General features: G+C 35.7%; 1 protein-coding gene across 4 annotated transcripts in view; it reads right to left on the reverse strand.

Annotated features, from left to right (window-relative positions):
- PTPRQ (protein tyrosine phosphatase receptor type Q) overlaps positions 1-12882 on the reverse strand; it is a 224236-nt gene that overhangs the window by 148157 nt on the left and 63197 nt on the right. For 2 of the 4 annotated variants that reach the window (XM_021093069.2, XM_084957733.1), the window contains exons 18-23: positions 9105-9265; positions 7930-8075; positions 3599-3767; positions 1841-2131; positions 1302-1577; positions 780-931 (exon numbers count right to left, since the gene is read on the reverse strand). In XM_021093069.2, coding sequence (XP_020948728.2) covers positions 780-931; positions 1302-1577; positions 1841-2131; positions 3599-3767; positions 7930-8075; positions 9105-9265 — 1195 coding nt within the window. The remainder of the gene's footprint in view (positions 1-779; positions 932-1301; positions 1578-1840; positions 2132-3598; positions 3768-7929; positions 8076-9104; positions 9266-12882) is intronic. The other 2 variants (XR_014804594.1, XM_084957734.1) reach the window with 1 other exon arrangement.

Consider the following 12882-nt stretch of genomic DNA (forward strand, 5'->3'; position numbering starts at 1 on the left):
GTTTGGATTCAATTCCTGGCCTGGGAATTTCCACATGGCCCAAAAGGGGCGGGGCGGGGGTGGGGGGAGAAAAACAGTAGATACAGGATTCAGTACCATGCATGGTTTTAGGCATCCCCTGGAATTTTGGAATGTATCCCCTGCAAATAAGGGGGATGACTTTAGAAATACTTTACCCTTGAGATAAAAATAGGTTTTAAGTAGTCTGAAAAAATTTACTGGATACTTCCCCCATTAGCAAAATGGTGCAATTATTTCTTCTAGAAGTTACAAAGTCTAAATAAACTTCTCTATGAAATATTCCACCTCTATATCTGGCAAATGTTGGCTGTGTTTTCCATAAGTATCCTTAAATTGTACGGAACAAAAACGTTTTTTAAAAAGATGGTCCTACAGAGAACAGACCTGTGGTTGCCAAGGGGGAGGGAGTGGGATGCATGGGGAGCTTGGGGTTAATAGATGCAAACTATTGCCTTTGGACTGGATAAGCAATGAGATCCTGCTGTGTAGCACTGGGAACTATGTCTAGTCACTTATGGTGGAGCATGAGAATGTGAGAAAGAAGAATGTATACATGTATGTATAACTGGGTCACCTTGCTGTACTGTAGAAAATTGACAGAACACCTGCAAACCAGCTATAATGGAAAAAATAAAAATTATTAAAAACAGAAGATGGTCCTAGCATTAAAAAAAGTCCATTTCCCCCCTGCATGTCAAAAGATTTTAACTGAATTTCCAAATTTTCAAAATAAACATATAGTGTTATAATGAACCTACCTTGTAAAATATAGTATCTGTTTCATGTTCATGAATTTTTAAACTATATAATTTAACAATACCGCCTGGAACAGGACTCGGGCTCCATTTCAGCCATACAAGGTCTGAAGTATAGTTGATTAAAGTCAAATTTTGAGGAGGTGCTAAAGGCACTGCAGGAAAACATATTATAAAGCTTATATTCATAACATTTTTAGCAGAAAAATATCATCGTGATTCTAGCTTCTTGAAGACGCTAGTTAAGAAAGATTTCTAAATGATTATATTTTAATATCAGAAATAAAGAGCATAAGTAATCATGCTATTGTACCTGGAACTCAGTAGTTCCAAAGTAGCTTTAAACAGAACACTTTGTTCTGAAGCTCAGATTTTAAAAAAATGTTCAGCAAAGCCGACGAATAGCTGTTACCCTGTTACAAACAGACGATCAAATATCCTTTCATTTTTCATGCTGTTCCTTAAAACGAGAGAGCAAGTGTTCCAACAGTGAAATCATTGGAAGAAACACGGGTTCTGGCTTACCTGACTCATCTGTGTAAAACAAAAGAACACTGGAAGGACCGAGTCCTTTTACAGTTCTTGCAGCAGCAAAAAAGCTATATAATGTAAATGGTGACAGCTCCTCCAGGATGAGATAGTTATCAGAAGTAACAAAAGAATAATTCTCACGTGGTCCTTGTAAAGTTAAATCGTAACTTATTATTGCACCATTTGGTTTTACTGGGGGATCCCATGATAAGAGAACCGAGGTAGAGGAAAGGTTTTTAAAAGTGTTGATTATTGGTGACGTTTCTGGGACTATAAAAGAAAAAAAGAATATTAAATGAACCAAAAGTGAAGTAGCATTAAAAAGAAGAGGCTTTAACAATGATGGGACTTAATTGTATCAACAGGTAATTATTGTAATTTTAAAAACTTAGAGCTTATGTTGTCAATGGAAAGGCTAATTACTTAAGAACAGACTCTAAGTAACAATCAGAATAATGTTTTCTATCAGAAAGCAATATAAACAAGAGAACACCAACAATCTGCTTAAGAGGCAATAAAAGGGTCCAGCCTACCATCTTCTTCAGTTTTGATGTGTAGTTGGGCAGTATAAGTATCAGAGAATCCCTTTTCTGTTGATGGAGTGATTTCTAATATGTAATCAGTGTACTTTTCCAGATTATCAAAATACACGCTTCTCTCATATGTAACTAGAAGTGGTCTCACGTGGCGAGGAGTCTGCTCTGAGCTCAGAGAAACATAGTAGAAGACTAGACCATTTGGTTGAGACGGAGGGCCCCAGCTTACATTTACTGCAGTTGAGGACATGGACTCGTAAGTCAGGTTTCCAACAAGTCCTTCAGGTGCTATGACAGGTAATGTGCAAAATACAAAGATCATCAGTCACTCTCAATAAAACTTAGGTAAATTCACAAACTGGAGGGTAAGTGTCGAAATGGCATCTAGTATATCAGCAGCTCTTACATGATTCAAAGCCATGTGTGCTAACATCATCTACTAGGAAATAGCCTCTAAATATATAAAAACTGATATTAAAAGTCATTCAAAATAAACCCCATCATCTTTAATACGTGTGAGCACTGTTTTATACAATACTGTCTTGGCTCTTCTTTCCTACGAAATGGAAATCATGAGTAACTGTATGAGATTATGGGTATGTGGTGGAGATTATGGATATACACACTTGTATGTGTACAAGTATACACAGATATTTAAATATTTGGATAGTGTAAATCATCTAAATACTATTTTTAGTTTCTTTCTTCTAAAAGTTATCCTTATTCTACATATGAAGCCATCCAGGATCTACCACCTAGAACAGTACTCAGTGTTTATTATTCATTTTGCTATAATAGTAATTGATAAAACGTTGCAGGTTGGTGAAAACCTTGAGAGAGCTCTACATTTAAAGAATGCCTGAAATGACATTGACCACGTATTGCACTAAACATTTCTGCTAAAGACTCCCCAAACACGTTTCCCCATATTTTAGCATATCTACTCTGTCGATCAATGAGTTAAACAATTTAAAAGATTGTCCCAACAGCAGGGAAAGCGTTTACTCCTCAGACTTAAAGTGTCTACCAATTTATCATCTTCAAATAATAAGCATGGAATTTTTAGTATTACTCTCTGCAGAAATTTGGGTCAATATCATTTCTCAATAGGAGACTGGCTTTCAAAAAATAAATGGGCAATAGAAACAGCCAGAAGATGATACGAGCAATGATCCATGATTGTTGTATTCTCGAAACTGAAACCTAAAAAACAGCAATAGCTTCGATCATTATACTTTTCTCAATACTCAGCATGAACAGGATTCTGCAGAAGCCACATATGAGAAATCTTTTGGGTTAAAAAAAAAAGATATTTGGGAGCATATTAGTCAAAAACACAGGAAAAAAGATGTTGCATAAAGGCCTATGTGGGTTCAAAGACTGAAAAAGAAGCAAGTTGTTAGAAAAATTTTTTTTCCAGAACAAATGTATATTAATTATTGGAAAATCCATCCGTGTATGCAACAGGATTCTTCATGCTAATAACCAATGGCTATGGCATCTTTTGAAGCAATAAAAATGACAGAATTTTTATAAACGGATGGCAGCAGTTTTCAGGAATAGAAAAGGCTGTTACTATGGCAATAGGTTTATAGCTATATTAGATGCATTTTCAAGCCTCTATGACTAGTTTAATGTGCTTAAATAAAATAAAGATTTTACTCGAAATACATACAAGTAGAAAAAGTTTCCGAAATAATTACAAAATTTTAAATTAGTCCTATTAAAATTAATAAATGCTTTTTGTTTACATACTGTCTTGGTCTGTATATACTTGAACTATGTCACTGCTTTTATTCCCATTTCCAACTGAAGTACTTGCTGTTACCCAAAATGTATAGTAGCTGAATATTGCCAGTTTATCTATTATTGCAGATACGGTCATATTGTCAAAGTCATTGGTTACTTCATGGAGTGTAAAATTCTGAAAAATAAACATATTTTTTTAAATTGTTCAGAATATATTTTTAATATATATGAGCATTTCAAAATAATAGTCATTCATGAATTGGTTGCCTCATTATTATAGTAATTTTTTAGGAAAATCAACATAGAACATTTTTATTGCAATAATTAAACTGGAAATATGCTTTTATAAAAGAGGACTAGATGATAGCAGCTTTTACTAAATCAACATATAGAGTAGCACAGAGAAACATCTCCAAGCTTAGCCAGCACTGGGCGAGGTTCACTGGTAAACTGAAAATGGTACAACCGTGCTGGTCAGTGCCAGTTTCCCTAATGAAACGCTCAAGTAGTTTTCAAAACAATGATTACATATTTTTAACCAGGTTTGGCAGGATTATAAAATTTTTAATTTTTTCTTTCTCTTTACAATGTAGGAATTATGAAAGTGTTCACTGTTTCTATGAATTCAAATGATTATTATTCACCTTTAATAAACCTTTTTTTTTTTTCTCCTACCATCATGTGGAAAAATGGGAAGGCAATTAGATGCACTCTCATGAATGCTGAGTAAGAGAAAATTTTAAATTCCCTTGCTTGACTCCTAGCTATATCTGTCCCAAGGCAGTTTTTGATAATTAAGAAAGTTATGCAATCATTTCCTCATTGACCAAATTTTAAACACAAACACACAGTCGGAATCTATTCTGAAATAAAGGAAACGGACTTTTAAAAAACTCATGTAGGTAATTAGCATGAATAATTATATGATAATATCTATCTACACCCAAGAAATCTGAATCATTCCAATCTGCACAAAACCCTAGAGTCCAAAGAACTGCTATCAATCCTGGCAGGGTAGCCCTGGATAAACCATCTCTCACAAAGCTTCTCCTCTTTCAGCTGTAAAATGGGAATAATGATTTCCACTTCACAGAGAGATTTTTTTCAGGACCACATGATATGAAGCATATAAACAATACCATCTCTGACGCACTATAAAAAACCAATAAATAGTAATAAGTCCATTTAAAATACTACAGAACAATCAATTTGACTAAAATGTACCGTTATCATGTTCTGCAATGTTCGACAAACTAAATTCAGCAAATTTTTTTTTGCTAGTATTGCGGTTTGGGATGGGGGGTGAAGAGTGAGAGTAAATAAAAGATTTACGTCAATTTTGTGGTGAGTTATTTAGGAATAGACAAGTTAAAACATTCTAATAATCTCAGAGAAAGATAAGCTGTGAACCCGAAGATCTCCTAGTGCATTTACTTTAAACATGGCATAACTGGCTTATATAAATTATCTCCTAAAATATGAATGTAGGTTTTTGATTTTTCTTTGTTATAGAATTTATTCTGACTGCCTATGACCTTGAGGACAATAAGTAATGAATTATTTTGAAATTCCCGTAAGTTATTCATGCTGAGTGTGAGTAGACATGCATAGACATGTAAGGAATTTAGAATTAGAGCAATTATCCAAATGATTATTCCATTCATCTGTTTATTTTCGGAAAAAAGTCTTGTGGCTCAAATTATCGAAGTCTTACTATTTGAGTATAGAAATAGTGTCAGAAGGCATTTAGTAAAAACTTCTCAAATTTGATTAATCAACCAGTACTCATTTAACACTTTTTTTTTTTTTGGCTGCACCCATGGCATGGGGAAATTCTTGGATAGTTCATGGGCCAGGGATAGAACCCATGCCACTGGAGGGACTTGAGCCACAGCAGAGACAGCACTGGATTGCTAACCCACTGAGCCACCAGGGAACTCCAACATTTTTTAATATAATAGTATAGTATGTCAGGCACACTGAGGAGACATAAGCAGGTAAAGGTTAAAATGTAGAAGCTAATATACTATACAGATACAATGTATGAAAACTGGAGGAAGAATACCAAGGAGCGATAGAGAGATTAAGTTCCACAAAGGAAGTAAGTAAGGAAACATCACTTCACTCCAGACTCAAGGGTCCCAAAATTACACCTACGAATAACTGAAAATAATGTTGGTTTGTTATAATAATTTTGTGTTCTATGATTAAAGCAGTTATTGAGCATTATGATACAGTACCAGAGACTTTAAGGGATGCCAAGGCCAATGCCACACACAACCCTTTCCTTCCTGTTACTTGCTATGGATGAGGAAGTCAAGACAAGTGGCCGACACCAAAAACAGAAAGCAGAATATGATTTGCCATGCATTAGGAAAGGAAAAAAAAGAGAAGGAAGAAAATAGCTATACATTTTTCTGCTACATAATTTTCATTTTGAGGGCTTCTTCTATCCTATCAATCCCAAACAGAAAATTAAACATTTAATATTTTATGCTATATTAACATTAAATTTAGAAATAAAGCACAGCTGAACTTCAAGGAATATAAGAAATGTTTTAACATCATTAGCCTGTGACCTCTTGCAGCTATCCCACTTATAAGCATTCGCAAGATAAATTAATAAAAGATTACATTTTCTAATACAGGTGAATTGCAAATGTGATAATATTATGTATTCAGGTTTGAATAAGAACGTTCATAAAATCATGTTGAAATCATAGTTAAACATCTACACTGGATTATTTAGACGTGGTCAAAAAGAACCCAAATAGAATCAAATACAAGCCATAAAGTAAACTGCACAGAGGCAAAACCTTTGCCAAGTTTCAGAACTACTGAATTTTAAATACAGAATGTTGGTTAAATACATGGATGAAAAGCTGCAGTTTGAATGGCCTCTATGACATAATGACATATTATTAAATTCGTAAACATAATGTGTTAAAAAATAAATTGCACACTAATTTCCATTTTTCTCCCCCAAATAGAGAGCAGAACAAAAAGAGCAAAAATTGTTTGATGTACAGAATTTAAAAAAAACAAACAAACAGATTTCCCTTTCTTACACAATCCTACTCTTGCAGGGTCTTGAGCAGAATGTAAAAATCTAACCAACCTCTGGACTTTCTTTTACCCACTGCTGGGTTAAGTCCTGAGACAATTCGCAAACTTCTGCTCTGACTCTGTTCATTATCTAAACTGTATGAAAGCAAGTCATACTTTGTTCCCGGAGATTTCTGCTCACTAACTAACTCTAGTGGCTTAACTTGGTTGTCAGTCACAAATGGAATCAGGCACCTTAGAATTAGTAAGACTTATCTCTTCTCGCCTTCTGTTTAAAGGAGACAAGGACTTAATGAAGGTCAGAGTCACAGTCAATGCATAGTCAATAGTTGCTATCGGTAAGGCACATTGTCTGCAAATAGCAGGGTTTCCTCTAAATTAATGTTTCCCAAATTATATTCCAATTCTCCCCATTCCTGATTCAATTCCAACCAGTCTGGTTTGATTCTTGCCATATACTAGAGTTTTGTGAAATATTTAGTTTGGAGAAATGAAAGTATTTTTCTAAATGAAATGCACTCTAGTTATTTTTATAACTATAATTGTTCAAATCCCAGAAAGTGTCCAACTACAAATTGTGTGACCCTATAACACTGCCTACCTCAGGTTAAATAAGTATATTTTAGTAGTTTCATTACATCTGATGCTACGCAGTAATAATGATGATGATAATAATACCTCCTGCTAACAATTGAAAACATTTTTAGAATTAAGGAAAAACACAGAAACACACCCAAACATGAAAACTATTTATATTATATACAAAGGAAAAATAAAATTTGGCTGTGCCCCTGGCATGCAGAAATTCCTGGGCCAGGGATCAAAACCTGAGCCACAGCCATGATCATTTCAAATTGTTAACTTCTAGGCCACTGGGGAACTCCAAAGGAAATTTTTTTAGCTGAGAAATAATTGAGGATGAATGAAACAATCGGCTCTCTAGAGAACACTCTTGGAGAAGTAGCATTGTACATTATATTCATATAAAGAATTTTTAAAAGGTGGCAGCTTCGTTCTTGGTAACACATTTGAAACGGATAGAGAAATGTGTGTGTATTTGTGTGTTCATCTGTGTGCATGCATAGACAGATAAAAAGATTAATATGTATTTTTCCACCACACTTTTCTATGTCAGTGGAAGTTTTTATAAAATGTCTGTGCATAACACTCAATGGAAGAGAAGCGGGATTTTTTTCTACCATGCTGTCTTTATCACCGTCCACAACGCTGAAGGATGCAAATGAAGAACCAGGAGAAAACGCAGATCTTACCTGCATGAAAGTCCCTGAAGTATTTCTGTAATGAACAGAGTAATACTGGATAATCCCATTAGGTTTCGAAGGAGGTTTCCAGAAAAGAACAATTGATGAAGAACTGAGGTTTGCATAGTGAACATCTTTGGGAGGGTCACTTGGTGCTAAAAACAAACAAGGGAACAAAACACTGTACGTGCATCTCGAATAACGTCTGAAATGTTCTAAATGTTATTTACCTGCCTTCGATAAATTTTGGTGAGTATTTAAAAGAAAGAAATTAGGAACAGTATCTAAAGAGGAGTCAGAAATGAAATCCACTAGGCTCACTGGGCCATCCCCCTAACAATAAACCCTAGCGACATCCAGGCACAGGACAGATGGATTTCTTCCTCATAAAACACATTCCCAGTTCTAAGGCACGCCTACTTCCTTGGATTTGAAAACAACACTATGGCAAGTTTCCAATATAGAATGCATAATTTAAAATTCTAATTTAACTTGGAATTCTGAAAGTGAATAGTGGAAGACAAAGGCACAGAGCTGACAACATGCGTTTTACTCTGTTCCATTTAAAAAACACACATTGGAGTTCCTGTCGCGGCTCAGCGGAAATGAATCCGACTAGTATCTATGAGGACGAGGGTTCGACCCCTGGCCTCGCTCAGTGGGTTAAGGATCTCTTGTGGCTGTGAGCTGTGGTATAGGTCTCAGGCGTGGCTCGGATGGAACCTGTGTTGCTGTGGCTCTGGTGCAGGCTGGCAGCTGTAGTCTAATTTGACCCCCGGCCTGAGAACTTCCAAAGGCCACAGGTACAGCCCTAAAAAACAAACTAACAAAAGAGAAACCACAAAAACCAAAAAACAAAAAACGTACAAACAAAACCCACACAAAATGCTTTCTGTGTGTTGAGTTCTGTGCTGTGTGCATTTACAAATATAAACTCAATTAACCCTCATAAGGACCCAACGAAGTGGATAATATAGTTTCCACAGTACAGATGGGAAACTGAGGCGCAGAGAAATCAAATAACATTCCCAACACCACATAGCTAGAGAGTGACCGAAAACCAACTTGCATGTAACCAATGACATGTATTCAGTTTAATAAGACTTCTTCATACTTTCATAAACTTTCCATTTTCTTCCTGAGTAGGATATTCTTTTACTTGTTCTACACCCCGAAGAACTCACCTCCCTCTGGGGTTCGAAAGTGAATGATACTGCTTCTCCTTTTCCCGTCACCAAATCTGGTGCTCGCTGTTACATAAGCACTATATTCAGAATCATAGTCCAAATCTGACAACTCTAACGATGTTTCAGTGACATTAACAGTTTTTAATGAGGACACATCCCTAGGAGAGATAAAAGCTTATTTGTATAATTGCTCTTTGAATTAAACATGACACACACATTTTGAGCGTAAGGATATTAGAAATTAGCAATATTTATACACAGAGAGTTACCAATATGGACCAATAGGCTAAACTTGCCACTTATCTTTTTTTTTATTTAATTGCTAGGTCAAAGGGTATGTTTATTTGGTTTTTGATAGATATTGCCAGAGTTATCTTATTATTATTTTTTTTTTTGTCTTTTTGCCATTTCTTGGGCCGCTCCCACTGCATGTGGAGGTTCCCAGGCTAGGGGTCCAGTCGGAACTGCAGCCACCAGCCTACGCCACAGCCACAGCAACGTGGGATCCGATCCGCCTCTGCAACCTACACCACAGCTCACGGCAATGCCGGATCCTTAACCCACTGAGCAAGGCCAGGGGTCGAACCCGCAACCTCATGGTTCCTGGTCAGATTCGTTAACCACTGAGCCATGATGGGAACTCCTTGCCGCTTATCCTGAAATGCTGAAAAGAGTGAATTTCAGAATAAGTCAATAAATACGTTTTTTGTTTTCAAGAACATTCAGCAATTCAACCAAGTATTCACAGGATGTTCCCATTCAAGTTCTCTTGGGCTGATTCTAATGGATCTCTAGGAAAGCTGTTTTTTCAAGGTGGTGACAGCATCCCTTTTCATATCAATATTTTAGTTCTTTGAACTACTGTTCAAATATCTATTCTTTTGAAGAACTGGCAAAATCTTATAAATACCACACAAATGTCAGATCTATATACCATATACTGTACAAAAGCAGCATTTACTTCAGACCAATTCAAATAAATAAATGGCAAAGACCTGAATAGTAATACCTAAAATAAAGAGTCTTGGTTACCTTTTATTTACTTAATCAGAAACAAGATTTAAAATTATGTATAACATAAAAGGGAAGAAAGGAGAGCTCACATCTCTTTCTCAGTTAAAATCTTAAATTTATCTAAAATGTCACTTCAGAAAAGAAAGTAAATATGGACTCAAACTCTCCAAGAAAGTGCCAAAATCCCAGGGGAGCTGGGTATGTCTAAAGGGCAAATCATTGCTAATAATACAGCATTACAATTAATTCAGTCATGTTAGTTCAGTTTCCCTAGAATCGGGTAAAGAATGAATATGTATATAATGGTACTGGAAGCTGTGCATTTAATAAATAAATTTAGATCATTAAGAGCAATAAAATTTTTAAAGAATTTAGATGAAGAAATACAATTAATAGCACAGAAAAAAATGCATATCTCATGTTTTTCTTCTTAAGAAACACCAAACATCCAAGAGGTAAATGGATAATCTCTCTGAACATAAAATGCTTTTTCTTTACCACTGAAATATGTGAATTCTTGAATCATTAAGGGGAATAACAGATTTTAAGTGAATAAGGATATCCATCAAGAGATGCCTTTCAGCCATAGTTTTGTCATCATAAAAACATCAACTTACTCTAAATATAAGAATGGTTATCTGAAAAATAGTTGGAAAACTTACCATAGAGAGAAATAAGGATTCAGAGTATACAACTGGAGACAGGCAGGATTAGTCAGGCTACATAGTAATTTGAAACAGTTTCATCAGCCATTCTTTTTTGGAAGCAGTAAAGACAACTTTCTTTGACTTTCCTGAGACTACAGAAAGGGGCTTTTAAAATTCTCAGTGCTGTGGCTATTAGGCTATTAGTCTGAGAATGATGCCTTGCCATAGAAATTCACCCCATCCCATACTCCTGTCACTTGCCACAGGTCATCAGAACACTACGAAAGAGCTAATTCAATTCAGATCTCTAAAGCGGTGAAATTATCTAAAGCAATCTAACTGCATTATCTTTATTTTTAAAATGTCTTTTCAAGCATATTATTATCATCTGCTGCCTTGCACAAATACCTTTTTGCCCTGACCTTCACAGCAAAAACTTCAGATAAGCATCTGACTACAATAAGAAAAATTCCATTATGTTTCATAGATAATGCAGAATCAAAGCAATTACCTGGAAAATGCAGGTCAGACACAAATTTTGTCTTACATATCTATATATTTCAATAAAAGAAGACAATCTTTATAAATTTTCTGAATAACAAACTCAATAGTTCACCTCAGAGTTTCCACATCTGCCCTGGTTGATCTTCACAGACACACACAAAAAAACAAAAAGACAATCTATGGAATGAGAGAAAATAGTTTCGAATGATGCAACTGATAAGAGCTTAATCTCTAACATATACAGACAACTTACACAACTCAACAGCAAAAAAATCCAACAACCCAATTGGAAAATGGGCAAAAGACCTGAATATACATTTCTCCAAAAAAGATACAGATAACCAACAAGCACATGAAAAAATGCTCAACATCACTAATTATTAAAGAAATGCAAATCAAAACTCCTATGAAACAGCACCTCACACTGGTCAGAATGGCCATCATTAATAAGTCAACAAAGAGCAAATGCTGGAGAGGGTGTGGAGGAAAGGGCACCCTCTACACTGTTGGCAGGAATGTAAACTGGTACAGCCACTATGGAAAACAGTACGGAGGTAGCTCAGAAAACCAAATATAGAACTCCCATATGACCCAGGAATTCCATTCCTCATATATCTGGACAAAACTTTCATTGAAAAAGTACATGCATCCCTATGTTCATTGGAGCATTATTATTCACGATAGACAAGACATGGGAACAACCTAAATGTCCACTGACAGATGAATGGATTAAGAAGATGCAGTATATATACATGATGGAATAATACTCAGGCATAAAAAAGAACAAAATAATGCCATTTGCCTCAACACAGATGGAACTAGAGACTCTCATGCTAAGTGAAGTAAGTCAGAAAAAGAAAGACAAATACCCTATGATATCACTTATTTCTGGAATCTAATATATGGCACAAATGAAGCTTTGTATAGAAAAGAACATAAACAAACTTATGGACATAGAGAACAGACTAGTGGTTGCCAAGGGTTAGGGGGAAGGGGTGGGATGGACTGGGAGTTTGGGGTTAACAGATGCAAACTATTGCATTTGGAGTGGATAAGCAATGAGATCCTGCTGTATAGCATAGGGAACAATCTCTAGTCACTTGTGATGGAACATGAATGGAAGATAATGTAAGAAAAAGAATATATACATGTGCATTATGAAGAAAAAGAATATATACACATATATTATGAGTGGGTCACTTTGCTGTACAGTAAAAATTGACAGAACACTGTAAACCAACTATAATGGAAAAAATAATTAAAAAAGAAAAACAAGGGTTTGGGGTTTGTCTTTCAAAGTTTAGAACTGTGGCTATTTTAATAACTACAGTAGAAAAATATCTGAGTATAGATAAATTTCAGTCAAGGCTTCAACTTGTGCTATAAGTTCAGAATGTACCTTTTATGTGCCATAAAATTGAGCACCCAGAAGGAAAAACAGCAAGAAGTGATGCTGTCTCCAAGGACCCGACTCCATCCTCCCTGCTCTCATGCTGCTGCCAGTTTGGAGGAAACAGAGAAACCTCTGGGCTGATGCCTGAGTGCTCTGCTTTCAATGAACCATCTCATGACCAATCCGACAGAGGTGTCCCCACCACCACCACCCCCGG

The sequence above is a fragment of the Sus scrofa genome, chromosome 5, assembly GCF_054392235.1.
Source record: "Sus scrofa isolate SSC_HxYL_T2T_F1_AM1 chromosome 5, Sscrofa_HxYL_maternal_Yorkshire_Landrace_v2.0, whole genome shotgun sequence".
Lineage (NCBI taxonomy): Eukaryota > Metazoa > Chordata > Mammalia > Artiodactyla > Suidae > Sus > Sus scrofa.